The sequence below is a fragment of the Balaenoptera musculus genome, chromosome 15 (genome assembly GCF_009873245.2).
Source record: "Balaenoptera musculus isolate JJ_BM4_2016_0621 chromosome 15, mBalMus1.pri.v3, whole genome shotgun sequence".
NCBI classification, from domain to species: Eukaryota; Metazoa; Chordata; class Mammalia; order Artiodactyla; family Balaenopteridae; genus Balaenoptera; species Balaenoptera musculus.
In genome coordinates, this window is record NC_045799.1 from 14,963,614 (window position 1) to 14,981,130 (window position 17,517).

The window sequence follows — 17,517 nt, forward strand, 5'->3', positions numbered from 1 at the left end:
AGCTTACTGTCTCTTTACAATGAAGAAAATGGATCCCAGGGAAGTTAAATGACATGTTCAAGGTCAAAAGAGTGTGAGAAGTCATGATCTGGCTAGAGGAGGAGGTTTCCTCCGTGCTCCCTGTTTGCTTGCTTCTTGTGCATGTGGTGAGGCTGTCCACAGGGAAGGGAGTGCCTGTGCTGACCCTGACTCTCCCCCACTCCATCACCCACCAATAGGGCCGCTCTCGTAATGGGGCCTGGAATGGGATGCCAGGACCTGCGACTCCGGTGAATTCCTTTACCTGAGTGGTCCCCACCTTTCCCCAATCCTCTTTCTTATGGTTTCATTCTTCTTTTTTTTTAATTCAGAGGGAAGCCGTAGGGTGGAGGAACGGGTGGTACATGGTGATGCGACTACGAATTAATTGGCATAGGATGGGTATGGGTCTCGCCCATGGTTTCATGGTGAGTCAGTGGAAATTCATCACTGGGGTACAGAGTCTCTACTCTGCACAATCACCACTCCTCTGAAATGTTCCTGGGACTAAGTCCAGAGACTGGGTCAAAACGTGTGGCCAGTTGGGACACGGGGTCAAGTGTGAAGAATTCAGGTGGGCAGGCCCTGCTGGAGGAGGGGAGGCGGTGTTATGCTCCAGTCCAGTGCTTCCTGCTGAGCATCAGTGAAGGAGACATCAGAGGCAGGACATGCCTCCCTCGGGCTAGAGTCTCTGACCCACCGCAGAAGCATCACAGGGCTCCTGGTACTGAAGGATCTCCTCCATTCTGCTAAGAGCTGCCCTTGCACAAAAAGAGCTTAGGAAAGAGATCGTGATCCACCACCAACACAGACATCATTGGAGGTAGTTGGGTGCTAAGAGCGTGCTGTCCAGGAACTCATATTTGGTGCTTCCTCAGATAGCCTCACTCTCCCAAAGCTTGGCTACGCCCCAAACAACCTGGGAGAAACTATTAAGAGAGGCAAAGTTACCTGCCAGGGGCCACATAGGGAACGACCTCACATGTCCAAGTCCAGGGCTCCCTACCACGTGGATATGCCATAGGTGCCAGGCTCACCTATTCCTTGCCACTGGCATGAACACCATGGACTATGAATTTTACTGGAAGGAGTTGCCCTTCTCCCTTGTGGTAACTGGTACCCTGACCCTCTCTGGACAGTCCACCCTGCCCTAGAGAAGTCAGAGGCTACACCTTCAATGCTATGGCTATGCCTGGACACCACTGCATGTCCTATTTTTATTGGAACAATTGCATGCCTCCAAATCAAGTAGAAGGGAGGAGTGGGGTCCCTTGGAAGACCTTGAATCTCATGGAGGCAGAAGAATAAGCAAATGCAGATTCTGCCATGATCTGGGTCTCCAAAATATTAAGTTCCAGCCTGCAGAGAATCGCAGATCAGGGCTGGTTTGTTTATGATCAAACACAAAGCCTCGTGATTACTATGACTTATTTATTTGTTTATTTATTTATCTATTTATTTATTTATTGAGTGATTTGTTCTCTTCTCAAGCTCTAGATCTGCCCGTAGCAAATTTTTTCTTCCTATTCCTATCAACTAAGATAATCGGAAGTAGCTTTCTCACATGTATTGACCTAGCAATACACCTTCACTGTCTTACCTCTTACCTTACATACTGTCTTCACTATCTGTCATTAGAGATGACTCATTCATCTCTTTGGTCCTTTGACTTAATAGTCTGAGGAGACTTTGATCACTTGATATTCTGTAAACCATCATCCCCTTTCCTCACATCTATGACATTCTGCTCACGGGCCTTAGAGAATGGAAATAGCAGTTATCCTAGGTGCTTTGTCACATGCATGCCAGAGGGTGGGCGGTACACCTGATAATAGTCCAGGACTTGCTCCACTGGTGAAATTTCCAGAGGTCAAGTTGTCTGGGGCATATAGGGATCGTCCCTCTGAGTCAGGGGACAAATTGCTGTCCACCATGAAGAAAGACACAATGCTTGGTGGGGCTCTTTGGTTTTCGTTGTTGTTGTTTTTCAGCAGCTCCACGCGGCAAGTGGGATCTTAGCTCCCCGACCAGGGATCAAACCCGGGCCCCAACAGTGAAAGCCCCGAGTCCTAATCAATGGACTGCCAGGGAATTCCCTTGGTGGGGCTCTTTGGATTTTGGAGACAACAAAGGCCACTTTGGGGGCATTCTCCTCTTATCTACTTCCTGGTGGAACGTAAGGCTGCTAGTTTTGAGTGGAATCCAGATTAAGGAAAAATTCTGCAACACATCCAGGATGTTTTGAAAGTTGCCTGCCACTTGGATCTTAGCTCCTAGTATGTGCATTACATAAAGTGTCTGTGGCAGATTAAGATGCTGGATAGAACTTTTGCAAGTCCTAGTAGCAGAATCAGAGAATACACACCTGGAGTACTGAGGTCAGCCTTTTTCTTCTTCTGTTGACATGTGGTTTCCTTTTGAGAAACAGCTTCTTACTTGCTAGTGGACCCTGGTAAAGACCCGTGCCTAACCAGGGTACATCAAATCACTCTACAACTGGAACTTTCCATCACAATTTGGGGGTTATCTGATCTATGAAGTCTCAAAATGGGGGGTGTATAGAGGTAGTCCATTGTCGAATAGAACTTGTATAAATGAGACTGGGCTTGATCAGTTCCAGAGGAAATGAGTAACCTGTATAATCAGGTGTTTGGACTCTGAGGACCCACTGATTTCTCCTCTTGCTTCATTCTTTCCCATTGCCACTAAGTCTACAAGAGGTGCTGCCCTTTCCGCATCACTGTTGGCACCCCAAGACGTGGTGTCTTCCTGTCTACTTAGGTCTCTTGTACTTTCAAATCCCTTCTTTTTGATTTCTCAGGAACCAGGGATCTATTGTAAATGTCAGCCTTGTTCTCAATATTCTTCCATTTGAGTTCAGACTTCCATTTTCTGAGGGTGGTTTTATCTGTGTCCTATGCTAAGGCCCCCCCGCTCCTACCTTATTTCCATGCATGCAGTCTCTTCGGTCTTTGTATACCTCTGCATGAACACGGACTCTGACACTATGTCTGCTTGATTGGGGTGTTTATTCCTCCGCTAACAGATTGTTTGAAATTTGTAACTTTCTTTATTTCCTCATTAGGCTGAGGGTATAGGTTATGGACTGATTTATTTGCTCCTTGTTGATCTGTGTGGGTTTTCTGAAGAGAGCTAAATTTAGGCAGCCACAATTACACTGTGTCTATTTCTTTACTTATTATTTATTTATCTTGCCTTTAAGAACTTAAAGGAATTTCTGGCAGTTCTGTCTTGATTTTAAGATTCAGAAACTTAAGACTTTCAGAAACAGCTTTGGTAAAAAAGGTGATCATTTCACACAATTATCGATTTAAATTTTAAAAATCCATTTAAATATTTTACACTTCTTTGCTGATTCTCTTTTGAATTTCCTAGGACTGCCATAACAAAGTACCACAAACTGGATGGCTTAAAACAACAGAAATTTATTCTCTCATAGCTTACATGGCTAGTAGTGTCAGATCAGGGTGCTGGCAGAGCCATGTGCCTTTTGAAGGCTCTAAGGAAGAATCTATTCTATGTCTTTCTTCCAGCTTCCTTCAGCCCCTGGCAACCACCATTCTACTTTCAGTCCCTATGATTTTCACTACTCTAAGTATCTCATACAAATGGAATCACATAGTATTTGTCTTTTTGTGACTGGCTTATTTCACTAAGCATAATGTCCTCAAGGTTCATGTGTGTCATAGCATGTTGTAGATTTTCCTTCTTTTTTAAGGCTGCATAATATTTCATTGTATGTGTATGCTACTTTTGCTTATCCACTCACCTGTCAGTGGACACTTGGGTTGCTTCCATGTTTTAGCTATTATGAATGTGCATGTACAATTATCTCTTTGTTAATCTGCTTTAAATTCTTTGGGCATATACCAAGAAGTGGAACTACTGGATCATAGGGTAATTCTATTTTTAATCTTTTGAGGAACTACCACACTGTTTTCTATAGTGGCTGTACCATTTTACATTCATTCCCATCAATAGTGTACAGGTTTCCATTTTCTCCCATCCTCATCAACACTTGTTATTTTGTTTTTTGATAGTAGCCATCCTAATGGGCATGAGACGGTATCTTGTTGAAGTTTTGATTTGCATTTTCCTAATGATCAATAATGTGGAATATCTTTACATGTGCTTATTGGCCATTTATATATTGTCTTTGGAGAAATGTCTATTCAAGTCTTCGCCCATTTTAAAATTGAATTGTTATTTTGTTGTTGAGTTTTAGGAGTTCTCTATAGATTCTGGATATTAATTCTTTATCAGATATATGATTTGTAAGTATTTTCTCCCATTATGTGGGTTGTCTTTTTACTCTACTGATAGTGTCTTTTGATGCACAAAATTTAAAAATTTTCATGAAGTCTAATATTTCTATTTTTTCTTGTTACCTGTGCTTTTGATGCCATATCCAAGTAACTATTGCCAAATCCAATGTCATGAAGCTTTTGCCTAGGTTTTTTTCTAAGAGGTTTATAGTTTATAAACTACATAGAGACATTTATGTCTTTAATCTATTTTGATTTAAGTCGTATATGTGGTGTTAGGTAAGGGGCCAACTTCATTCTTTTGCATGTGAATATCAAGTTTTTCCAGCACTATGTGTTGAAAAGACTGTCCTTTCCCATTGAATGGTCTTGGCACCCTTATCAGAAAATTATTTGACAGTATATGCAAAGGTTTATTTCTGGGCTCTTTCTTCTGTTCTATTAGTCTGTATGCTGCCTTTATGCCAGTATCCCACTGTTTTGATTATTATAGCTTTGTATTAAGTTTTAAAATCAAGAACTGTGAGTCCTCCAGCTTTATCTTTCTTTTTCAAAATTATTTTGGTTATTTGGAGTTCCTTGAGATACTATATGAATTTTAGGATGGGTTTTTATATTTTTGTAAAAACATTATTGGGATTTTAAAAAAGGATTATATTGAATATATAGATCACTTTGAGTAATATCGACATCTTAACAATATTAATTCTTCCAATCTATGAACATGGGATATGTTTCCATTTATTTGTGTCTTTTCAATTTCTTTCAGCAATGTTTTGTAGTTTTCATTGTAAAGTCTTTCATTGCCTTGGTTAAGTTACTTCCTAAGTGTTTTCTTCTTTTTGATTCTATTGTAAATGAAATTGTTTTCATAATTTCCTTTTAAGGTTGTTCATTGTTAGTGTATAGAAATGCATCTGATTTTTGTATCCAGCTACTTTGCTGAATTCATTTATTAGCTCTAACAGATTTTTTTTTGTGTGTGGAATCTTTGGGATTTTATACATATAAGATCATATAATCTGCAAAGAGATAGATGTACTTCTTCTTTTCCAACTTGGTTGTCTTTTATTTCTTTTTCTTCCCTAATTGATCTAGCTAGAATTTCCAGTATTATGTTGAATAGAAGTGGTGAAAGCAGGCATCCTTCTCTTCCTGATCTAAGAGGAAAAGCTTTCAGTCTTTCACCATTGATTATGATGTTTGCTCTCGGTGTTTCATACATGCTTTTATTATGTTGAAGTTTGTCCTTCTGTCCCTAGTTTGTTGAGTGTTTTTATTATGAAAGGGTGTTGAAATTTGTCAAATGCTTTTTCTGAATCAGTTGAGATGATTATGTTTTTTTTTCTCCTTCATTCTGTGAATGTGGTATATTACAATGATTGATTTTCATATGCTGAATCACCTTTACATTTTTAGGAATAAATCTCACCCAATCATAATGTATGATCCTCTTAATATGCTGTTTAATTCAGTTTGCTAGTATTTTGTTGTGGAGTTTTGCATTAATGTTCATAAAGGATATTGGTCTGCAGTCTTCTTTTCTTGTAATCTCTTTGTTTGGCTATGGTATCTGTGTTACACTGGCTTTGTAAAATGAGTTAGGAAGTGTTCCCTCCTCTTCAATTTTTTGAAAAAGTTTGAGAAGGATTGATATCAGTTCTTTAAATATATGGTAGAATTCACCAATGATGCCATCAGGTCTGGGGCTTTTCTTGCTGGGAGATTTTTTGATTACTGAGTCAAACTCCTTACTAGTTTTTCATCTATCCAGATTTTCTATCCTGCAAGATTTAGTCTTGGTAGAGTTTATGTTTCTAGGAATTTGTCCATTTCATTTAGGTTATCCTATTTGTTGTTCCTAGTACTGGTATAATGCTTTTATTTCTTTAGAATCAGTAGTGGTGGGCACACTTTCATTTCTGATGCCAGTAGTTTGGGTAGTCTCTCTTCTTTTCTTAGTCCATCTAGTGACATGTTTGTTAATCTTGGTGATCTTTTCAAAGAACCAACTTTTGGCTTCATTGATTTTTTTTCCCTATTATTTTTCTATTTTGTTTATCTCTGCTTCATCTTTATTATTTCCTTCTTTCTGCTAGCTTTGGGTTTACTTTGCTCTTATTTTTCTAGGTCAAGTTGTAAAGTTAAGTTGTTCATTTGAGATCTTTCTAATTTTTAAATGTAAGCATTTAAAGCTATAAATTTCCTTGTTAGCACAGCTTTTGCTGTGTTACATAAATTTTGATTTGTTGTGTTTTTGTTTTCGTTTATCTCTAAGTATTTTCTAATTTTCCTCTGGTCCAGTGGTTGTTTAAAAGTGTGTTGCTTGATTTCCACAGCTTTGTGAATTTTCCAGTTTTACCTCTGTTATTGATTTCTAACTTCAACCTGTTGTGGTTGGATAATATCTATCTTTTAAAATCTACTGAGACTTAATTTGTGGTTTAAAACATATGGTCTCTGATGGAAAATGTCCCAAGTGCCCTTGAGAAGAATGTATGTTGTTGTTGTTGGGTTGAGTGCTCTGTGTATGTCTGTTAGATCTAGTTGTTTTACTCTGTTGTTTAAGTCCTCTATTATCCTAACTTATCTTCTGCTTAGTTGTTCTATCTATTATTGAGGGTGGGGATGGAAGTCTCCGATCATTATTGTAGAACCATCTCTATCTTTCACCTCAATTCTGTCGGTTTTTGCTTCATATATTTTGATGATTATCAGTAGGTGCATAGATGTTTATAATTGTTGTACCTTCTTGTGGTATTGAACCTTTTATTAATATATATTGTTCTCTTTGTTTCTTGTAACCTTTTTTGATTTAAGATCTATTTTGTCTGATATTAGTATAGCCACCCTGCTCTATTGTGGTTACTATGTGCCTGGAACATCTTTTCCCATCCTTTCACCTTCAATCTGTTTGGATCAAAAGTGAGTCTCTTGTAGACAGCATGTGGTTCATGTGTTTTTATCTATTCTGCCAATCTTTATGTTTTGATTGGAGAGTTTAATTTGTTTACATTTAAAGTATTTATTGATGGGGAGGGACATCTGTCATTTTCCATTTATTTTCTATGTGCCTTATAGCTTTTTTGTCTTATATATATATATATTGATACATACATATGGATATACACAAATGTATGTGTGTATATATAAAATATATGTGTGTCTGTGTGTATATATATATACACATACACAAAAATGTTAGCACAGGGTGACAAAATTAAAATTGTAAAATTTCTTTGTCATTTTCATAGATTTGCAAGATTTATGCACTAAGCATGGGATGTTCTTTTAATAGTGCAAAATCAACAAATGATATTCTGGAAAGAAATTATTTTTTTCTACAGAGAGAAGCAAATGGGATGAAGTGATGAGGGACCCTATGAAGAGGTTAAGGTCAAGGATATGTTGTAGCCCCCAAGAGAACTGGGGGCTACACTGTCTGGCATACATGGCTCTGGACCCACTTCTTTTTAAATCCTGTACCTGGCACTTACTAGCTGTGTGGCCTTGGGCAAGTTACTTAACTCCCCTGTGCCTCAGTTTCTGCATCTGTAAAATAGGAATTATAGTAGTACTAAACTCATAGGGTCATTGAGAGTATTAGTTAATACATGTTAAATATCCGACAGGTAGTGAACTTGGTATTAAACTGGGTGATGCTTGACACTTTGTTGGTGTCTCATTTGTTTATTGAACAAACCTTACATAGCACTGCCTGTATGCCATACATTGGTTCTAAGTGCTTAACAAATAATCATTCATGTAACCCTCACAACAACCCTATGAGGTAAGTATCGTTATTATCCCCACTTTGCAAATGAGGAAACTAATGCACAGAGAGGATTAGTGACTTACCCAAAGTAATTGGGAGCTAGGATTTGAATCCAGGTTAAGTCTGTGTTCTAAATCTCCATATTAGGTGGCCTTTCCCAGCTCTCTTTGCAGAACTCTCTTTTTTCATTAGATCAAAACCCACAAGACATTGTGATAAGGTAGTGTTAGGGTGATGTAGCCATGGAGAAATCAACATAGAGATGGACGGGACTTTACAAAAGTCATCACACAAATGTTGGAGAAAAATAGATATACAGATCCTTCCCTACCTACACAATCACCCAGACATCCAGGAAATGTGTGTGTTGGGGGGAGGGGAGGCTCCTGCAATTCTACAGTGTTCTGCTTCTACCTGTATTACCTGAAGCAAAAAGAAAAAAAGAAAGTACTCTTTGAATAGGAATTCAGTGACAATGTTCCGTACGTACCCAACTTATGGGCAGAACTCCCAGATCTGCCACAACCAGAACCATGATTACATTTTGAGTCTTTGAGCTCTGTTCTGCTCGTCAGCTTCACCCTGTGCAGGGGCTTGGTGGTTCCCAGAGACCAGGAAGAAGAGCCATCAGGCAAATAAATGCTGGCATTTCCAACTTGAACATCTTCAGAGGTAGGTGAAGGTCAGAGTCTTGGGGCTGGAAATGTGAGCCTGAAAATGCTTTCATCTGTGGCTTGTGTCCAATTCATGCCCCCAGATCATGCCAACACTATCCCTCTAGAAAAGAAGTAATTGTCCTTGTTCAAACGGAGAAACTGAGACAGAGAAAAATGACATGGGTGACACTGTGTCCCTTCACATGTGATACCCTGAGGACACTATGTATTGTCTACAGAGTATTCCTAGTGAGCATGTGTAACCTGCATCTAATCCTGAAGATATTTCAAACAAACCCCACACGAGGAATGTTTAATTAAAAGAAAAAAATGCCTATATTCTTCAAAAATTTCAATGTCATAAAAGACAAAGGGCATTATTGGGTGAATTTATAAAATGAGATACTGATGATAGATTTGATAAAAAAATTTTGGAAATGTTAAATTTAATGAAGTTGATAGTTGTACTGTGATCACAGAAGAGAATGTCCCTATTGTTAATACTCACTGAAGTATTATTCCTAAATAAGGAAAATGATATATGATACTTACCCTCAAATTGTTAAGGAAAAAACAACAAGAACAACAACAACAACAGAGGGAGAGAGAGAAAGCAATTAGGGGTAAATTCTTTTTTAAAAATTTATTTGTTTATTTATTTATTTGGTTGTACTGGGTCTTAGTTGTGGCAGGTGGGGCCCCTCAACTGCGGCTCACGGACTCCTTAGCTGTGGCTTGCCAGGTCCTTAGCTGCGGCTCACTGGCTCCTCAGTTGCGGCATGCATGTGGAATCTAGTTCCCTGACCAGGGATCGAACACGGGCCCCCTGCATTGGGAATGCAGAGTCCTATCCCACTGCGCCACCAGGGAAGTCCCTAGGGGTAAATTCTTAAAATAGGTGAAACTGAGCAAATGGTATGTAGTGTTCTTTATACTACTTTTACTCTTGTAACTTGGAAATTATTTCCAAATAATAGTTTTTTAAAAGTTAAAGGCAACCCATCTAATGGTCTATGTGCCTCAAATTTTATTTTCCTATTTTATAATTTGTAACATATGCCAAGAGGAGAACTAGCTAGAGAGTTTTGCAAATTTTAAAATGTCTCTAGGTACTGTGTCTCCCTTTGAGCATCTGAGGGAATTCCAATCAATTCATATAATTTATCTTCTGCTTCGTTGAAAACTTTGACGCAAAAATAAAGACTCTGAGGGAAAATTGGTTACTTGGAGGGAAAGAGACAGTTACTCCACTGTGACTGTTTAATTCACAGTATCCAGACTTCGCCTTTGATTTTGCTTTTTTGTCTTCCTTTCTCTTTGGCTTCAGGAGCTTGGAGCACTAGGTTGGGGGTGAGAAAGGAGTGGGGAGAGGGAATTTTTTGGAACAGTACTTAACCTTTTCTTTCAGAACCCCAAATCTCACCACCAGTGAGCTGCCTAAAATAATAGCCAGCACTTATTTTTCATATTCTGTGTTCCAGGTGCTAGACCCTCTCTTATCTTCTCTCCTGCACACTGAGACCATCAATTGTTATGTATTTCTTTTATGTATCTTGTTTATTGTCTGACCCCTCTACTAGGATTAAGCTTTATGAGGGCAGGGATCTTTGCCAGTTTTGTTCATGACTGTATCCTTGGTACTTAGAATAGTGCCTGGCTTATAGTAGTCACTTAATATAAATATTTGTGGGACAATTAAATTTAAGGCAGATGAACAAAGGATAAAACTTTCCAAATAGGTTAAAGAGTTAAAAAAAAAAAAAGACCACAAAAAAGTCAATAAAATTAAATAACTTTCACCCATCTGGAGAAGAAAAGAGAGTCTGAGCTTAATAATAATAATAATAATAATAGCCAACATTTATTTTGCACATTCTGTGTGCCAGTGATTTATATAGTCAACATTTGCTATGTGGATACTCTCATCCTCATACTACAGATAGGGAAACTGAGGCTTTGAGAAGTTAGGTGGTTGGCTAATCACATAGCTTATATTAAGCTAGACGTGTTGGGGTTGAGATTCAAGCCCAGGTCTCTCCGACTCCAGTGCCCATGTTTTGTTCTCTGTCTATACTACACTGACCGTCTTTAGTGTGGTACCAAGTGGGAGAGAATTTCCCTCCTATGGTAAGACAAGATGTGTATCCTGTTGGTAGAATAAACCAATCTTTTTTGTTTTTTTAAATTTTATTTGTTTATTTATTTATTTATTTTTGGCTGCATTGGGTCTTCGTTGCTGCACGTGGGCTTTCTCTAGCTGCGGTGAGCGGGGGCTACTCTTCCTCGCGGTGCACGGGCTTCTCTTGTTGCAGAGCACAGGCTCTAGCTGCGCAGGCTTCAGTAGTTGTGGCACGTGGGCTCAGTATTTGTAGCTCATGGGCTCTAGAGCGCAGGCTCAGTAGTTGTGGCACACGGGCTTAGTTGCTCCGCGGCATGTGGGATCTTCCCAGACCAGGGCTCGAACCCATGTCTCCTGCATTGGCAGGCGGATTCTTAACCACTGCGCCACCAAGGAAGTCCCAGAATAAACCAATCTTAATAGAGGAAGAATTGACACCAACCATACCTAGGGTTTGAAACAGGCAGTATCCTTTGACCAGGACCTCTGGATCTACAAATCTGTGCTCCGAAGTTAATAATGGATTTAACCAAATTTTAGTTGCAGGGAGGTTTCCAATGACATTTTTCCCCTAAGGAAGGGAAATCACAAATTTTCAGATGTCTTATGATCCATGGGAAAATATTAATGATATGTGTAACTAGCACGTTAGGAAAATATTCATGGGGAATGTTACTAGTAATATGTCGAAAGGCTTGTCTTTTGTCTCATTTAAATTCATCCAGAAGAGCTACTTCTTTCCCTGCTTCTGTATGAGAGCTTGGCTATGGAATTAGATTTTTCTAGTCACTGCCTAAATTTAGAATATAATAATATATTATTAACTAATATAATAATATAGTATAATATAATATAATACAATATAATGATATATTTAGAAAAAAAGTCTAAGCCCATGCAATAGTCAAACGCTAAGCTTGAATTAAAATTGTGGCTTCCTCCACACCTAGAAACCTACAATTGGAGAAGAGAGTGGTGGGTTTCCTTGCTCTTTCCTCTCCTCCTGCAGGTGGCTAAGTGCCATTTTGGAGGTGGAAGAAGAAGAAGAGATAAAGGGATCAGAACAGCTCTTTTTGGCAAGCAGTGTTGCACTTTTGAACTTTGTACTTTCGGGGCTTGGTATTGCTTCAAGTTGACTCTGTCGTGGCTGGTTTCATGGGTTGAGTCTTCTCCCACCCCAGCTGATGGAAGTTGCTCACCTGTGGTTCTCCTGATCTGGCTGAATCCATCTCCTTTCTGGCTGGCTTATTGTGACAGCTTTCTCTGGCCACTCACTTTCTATTTCCTTCTGTTGAGTTCTCACGGCTTTTCCCAGCAACCTGCCTGGAATGAATCTGGCATAAACCCACACTGGCTCTTTCTTGCATTCCTTTGCCCTATCAACTTCCATAGGGCAATAAGTAGCCTCTGTCTCGTGACCATAGGTGACTTCAGCTAGCCTCCTTTCCCTTTGTGTTCTCAGGTGTGACTCAGACACCCATCTACTGTGGCTCCACAAACACTTGGGGCACATGTAGAACTCGTGAGAGGTGTCCTTAAAGCCTTTCCAGTGACATAGGATTGAGAGCTCAGCATTCTTTAAAGAAAAGCTGCTCAAAAATCTCCTCCCCCAAATGTGTCAAATTCCTGACCATTTTCCACCTTTAAAATGAGTAAGGGTTTTAAGAGTCATTTAACCACTTTTGGGCCATCTTTTTTTCTCTTTTTAAAAAAGTCCTTCAAGTCGATCTGTGACAAGCTCACTTTAGGGTCTATCCAAAGGTCTTGGCTAAAACTTTTATTTTAATATCAAGTTACAAATTTTTAAATAAAAAGTCATGATATACAACAGCAAGCCTGATGATTTCAGTTTTATAAGAACAATTCGTATTCATATATCTGCACCTATAAAAGACAGAATAACATACACCCATATAGTGGGGTTACTAGAAATACTTCATTGTCTGCCTTGTACTTTTTATGTTTTAAGGATTTTGTATGGTGACAGTTGGAAACTAAACTTTTAAAAAAATTAATTAATTTTATTTTTGGCTGCGTTGGGTCTTTGTTGCTGCGTGTGGACTTTTCTCTAGTTGCAGCGAGCGGGGGCTACTCTTCGTTGCGGTGCACGGGCTTCTCATTGCTGTAGCTTTTCTTGTTGTGGAGCACGGGCTCTAGGTGCACAGGCTTCAGTAGTTGTGGTTCGCGGGCTCTAGAGCTCAGGCTCAGTAGTTGTGGCGCACGGGCTTAGTTGCTCCGCGACATGTGGGATCTTCCCGGACCAGGGTTCGAACCCGTGTCCCCTGCATTGGCAGGCAGATTCTTAACCACTGTGCCACCTGGGAAGCCCCTGGGAGCTAAACTTTTGGTGGCAAGCATGCTGTAGTGTATATGGAAGTCAAAATATAATATTGTACATGTGAAACATGTAATGTTATAAACCAATGTCAGCTCAAAAAAAAAGAAGAATTAAAACAATTTTAATAGGACTTCCCTGGTGGCGCAGTGGTTAAGAATCCTCCTGCCAATGCAGGGGACACAAGTTTGAGCCCTGGTCCGGGAAGATCCCACATGCCGCGGAGCAACTAAGCCCCTGTGCCACAACTACTGAGCCTGCGCTCTGGAGCCCGCGAACCACAACTACTGAAGCCCACGTGCCTAGTGCCCGTGCTCCAGAACGAGAGAAGCCACTGCAATGAGAAGATCACATACCACAATGAAGAGTAGCCCCCGCTCGCTGCAACTAGAGAAAGCCCACGCGCAGCAATGAAAACCCAACACAGCCAAATAAATAAATAAATAAAACAATTTTATAAGCTGAATTTGAATTATTTTTTAATCAAGGGAAGGTAACACTGTTAAAAAAAAAAAAAAAAAAAAAGGTTTTCCTGCAAAAGGAAGGCATGAAGCTTGAGATGGAGAGACACTTTTCAGCAGAGTCTGTGTCCAGCTTTGGTGTGTACCTGTGACTGAGTGCTGGAGGGCAAGGAGGAATAACTAGAAGACAAAGTGTAAAGAAATTCCATGAGAATTTCCTCTTGCTTCACAACTCTCTTTATGTCTTTTGATCTCTGGCAACAACTGGGAAGGAAAAACTCCTGACAACACCTATTCAGACGTATATGGTCAACAGCATGAAGTGCTGGACACCCTTACTCATGATGTTCCTCTGTATGGTGCTACTGTCTGTGCTGGGAGGAATGAAGGAAAAACATAACCGCAGGTGATGAGGCTGGGTTGGGGATCAAAAGGGGTGATGGGGCTGTGCTTGTTCCTGGACAAAAGAAGTATCGTGCCTGGCACATCTGACTCAGGGCTCACCTTCCCTGGATCACCTGGAAAGGCATCAGTTACCTTTCTATACACAGAGATCCAAGAAATTATCAAGCTGAAGTCCTTCAAAGTCCTTTAATGCCTCTTTTTCCAACCTTGAAGGTAGCAATGTGTATCTGTCAGCTTTTAGATACATTCCATAAATTATAAGGATATAATATTTTCCCATGTCAGGCTATCTTTGAAGGGGAGGGGGGTACCAGTACAGAGCTGCCATATTTTCCCATTCTTCCAGAAGCTCTGTGCCCTACCTGTGTGCACTTTGAAGAGTACCAAATGGGCATTTCTTGATATATACCATTAATTTAGTGGTAGGATATTTCAGAATGTGAAAAGATAGAAAAGAGATATGAGATGGGGCCTTAGTGGGGCAATCATGGGGGCCATATGATGAGAAAATGAAATCAGTGGAGGGAGCCAAGAAAATTAGGTGAGAGAGATAAGAATTTGGAGAGAGGCTGAGTTATTAAAGGCAGGGTCAGCAAGGAGGGGAAGAAAAGTGGGGAGAATCTCTTCCTTACTCTCCGTGGTCTAGCTTCCCACACTATGAAAAAGGTGTGATAATGAGGCTAGAGGATAGCTCAGGCTCTGAGATCTCCCATTATAAAAATGTAAATTTTGTAGGAGGGCACATGAATGCTGGGAGTATACGGAGTCCTACCTCTAGGATGCTCAAAGAGGACTCAGAAGCCTGCAACACTGTAGGACTTAGGGAGCAGAGAAGGCAAAGAGGTCAGTGAAGATGCGATGGGGTCAGTGAAAATGCAATGAGGAGGATAAGGAAGGGGATTTCTCTTAGAAGGCGGATACCTTGGTGGAGACTTGGGGCTGGGATTCTAGGAGGGGCTGTTGAGCTTATGAAGGGCTTCTCTTCCCACACTTGCTATGCGGTCCCTGTCAGCTTCTTATCGTCTCATCTCAATTTCAGGGGGGAATTGTTACTTCAGGAGTGCTGGGGACAGCCAACAGTCCAAGAATGTGCCAAGAAGTGTTCTAGAACCTTTAGATGTGTAGAAATAAATCACACATGCTGCTGGACGTACTGTGGAAACATCTGCTGGGAAAACACAGTGAGTTTGGAGATGCGTGGTTGGGTCTATGTCTTCACTGATTCTCACCTTCATCTCAGATGCTGTTATCCCTAAACAGAGGACTGAGGTACCCCAAATCCTAGGCAAAAAAATAGCAGAAGACGATGTCCCCCTAAACCTGGAAGGCAATTCACTGGCAAATAGACAAAGACACCAGCTTGGGGCACCTTGCTTCTTTCATTATATAATCAATGCCTGTGCTGTCTTCATTGCATTTTTCAACAGTTTGCTCTTTTCCTGTTTTTCTAGTCCAGATTTCTAGCCATTGTTTCCAGAGTCAGACTTTTCCATGAGCCCCGTTAGCTCAGCCAGGCCCCAAATCTCTACCTTTCTTTGTTCAATGAACCAATAACCCCCTAGTCAAAAGTAGACAATTTCTGTTGTTACATGAAGTATTCCTGTTCCAAGGTCTGGTGAGGATGAGTAATATTAAGCTTGGGAATGAATTCCTGCTTCTCAGAGTTTCATAGCCTCTAAGCATCTAACCTTTTTCTCTTGTAGATAATCACTGAAAGACAGCTAAAACCCTAACCTCCCACTGGGACACCAGTGGGACACCGCTATTCTCACTGAGGGCTGGGCAGGAGTAAATCCTTGGCAAATAAACTCATTTGCCAACAGTGGTCTTTGGCTTTTTTCCACTTCATTCCACTACCCTTGAATCCCCCCCTGTATTTTTCCCATCCTATAGGGTACATAAGTTTCCAACTCTTGCTTTCAACTCTTGCTTCCCCATTTGATTACCTTAGAACTAATAGGCTAAGTCATGGGCTTCACAGAATAGAAGTTTATTTCTTGCATGCTATTTTAATGAGGGTAATAGGCAAGCAACCCTTTCTTTCAGTTTTTCAGAGAGCAGTGAATTTGTCTCTGGTGAATTTGTTTTTCACAGGGTATGGGTAAACAATTCTAAAACTACTTTACATGTATAAAAGATTGAACAGATAAGTAAGTAACTTAGATAGGAGCCAGGTTCCTGTTGGAGAAGTTACAAATAAGCAAAAGGAAAATGCTAGAATGAACCCTGGGGTACTGGATTAAAATCAGAGATATCAATATGAACTCATGTTCAGCTTTTATACACACACACACACACACACACACACACAGAGATAGACACATGCAGAAATACTTATGGACACGTATGTATACATGGATTAGTTATACATACATATATTTCTTAGCTATGTCTGCTGAAGGGGCCTAGAAGCAGTGATACCACAGTAACAATAAGCACACAAAGAGCCCAGATCTTGGTTCTAAATACCATTCTTCAGTACATGGGCCAAGGCTTCTTAGAGAAATGACTGATTTTAGAACTGGGCTTGGAAAATACAAGATGAGACTGGGGCATCTTTTGGCGTCAGAATTTAATGAAAACCAAAAATCAAAATAATGGGAAACAGGAGCCCACCTGAAAGAGCTCCTAGTGGCCAAAGCCAAGAATAATTTAAGCATAACACTGTTACTGCTGGTCTATTAAAATAAAATGTTACAAAGTTAATGGAAAAATAGCAGACAACTTCAATGTAAAGGGCTTCCCTAGTGGCGCAGTGGTTAGGAATCCGCCTGCCAATGCAGGGGACACGGGTTCGTGCTCCGGTCCGGGAAGATCCCACATGCCTCGGAGCGGCTAGGCCCGTGAGCCACAACTACTGAGCTGGCGAGTCTGGAGCCTGTGCTCCGCAACAGGAGAGGCCGCGATAGTGAGAGGCCCGCGCATCGCGATGAAGAGTGGCCCCCGCTCGCCGCAACTGGAGAAAGCCCTTACACAGAAATGAAGACCTAACACAGCCAAAAATAAATAAATAAATAAATAAATTTATGAAAAAAAAAAAAGTGAAAATTGAAACATTTCTGCTGGAAAAGAAAATTCTCCCACTAGAACAACCTTGAGTCCGAAAAGAAAAGTAATACACCACTGCAACTTTTGAAAAAAAATTAATTAATTAATTAGTTTTTTGCCGCGTTGGGTCTTCGTTGCTGCGCACGGGGCTTTCTCTAGTTGCGGTGAGCGGGGGCTACTCTTCCTTGCGGTGCGTGGCCTTCTCATTGCGGTGGCTTTTCTTGTTGTGGAGCATGGGTTCTAGGCGCACAGGCTTCAGTAGTTGTGGCTCGCGGGCACTAGAGCTCTGGATCAGTAGTTGTGGTGCATGGGCTTAGTTGCTCCGCGACCTGTGGGATCTTCCCGGACCAGGGCTCGAACCCATGTCTGCTGCACTGGCAGGTGGATTCTTAACCACTGCACCACCAGGGAAGC

At 40.5% G+C, this 17,517-nt stretch overlaps 1 protein-coding gene across 1 annotated transcript; it reads left to right on the forward strand.

Annotated features, from left to right (window-relative positions):
* The first annotated feature begins 13,733 nt into the window (after window positions 1-13,733).
* On the forward strand, window positions 13,734-15,837 carry WFDC11 (WAP four-disulfide core domain 11). The gene is made up of 3 exons (XM_036827596.1): window positions 13,734-14,056; window positions 15,095-15,236; window positions 15,759-15,837. Exons 1-3 carry the CDS (start codon window positions 13,956-13,958, stop codon window positions 15,786-15,788), a joined length of 273 nt encoding a protein of 90 aa, XP_036683491.1. The 5' UTR covers window positions 13,734-13,955; the 3' UTR covers window positions 15,789-15,837.
* Window positions 15,838-17,517: the final 1,680 nt, after the last annotated feature.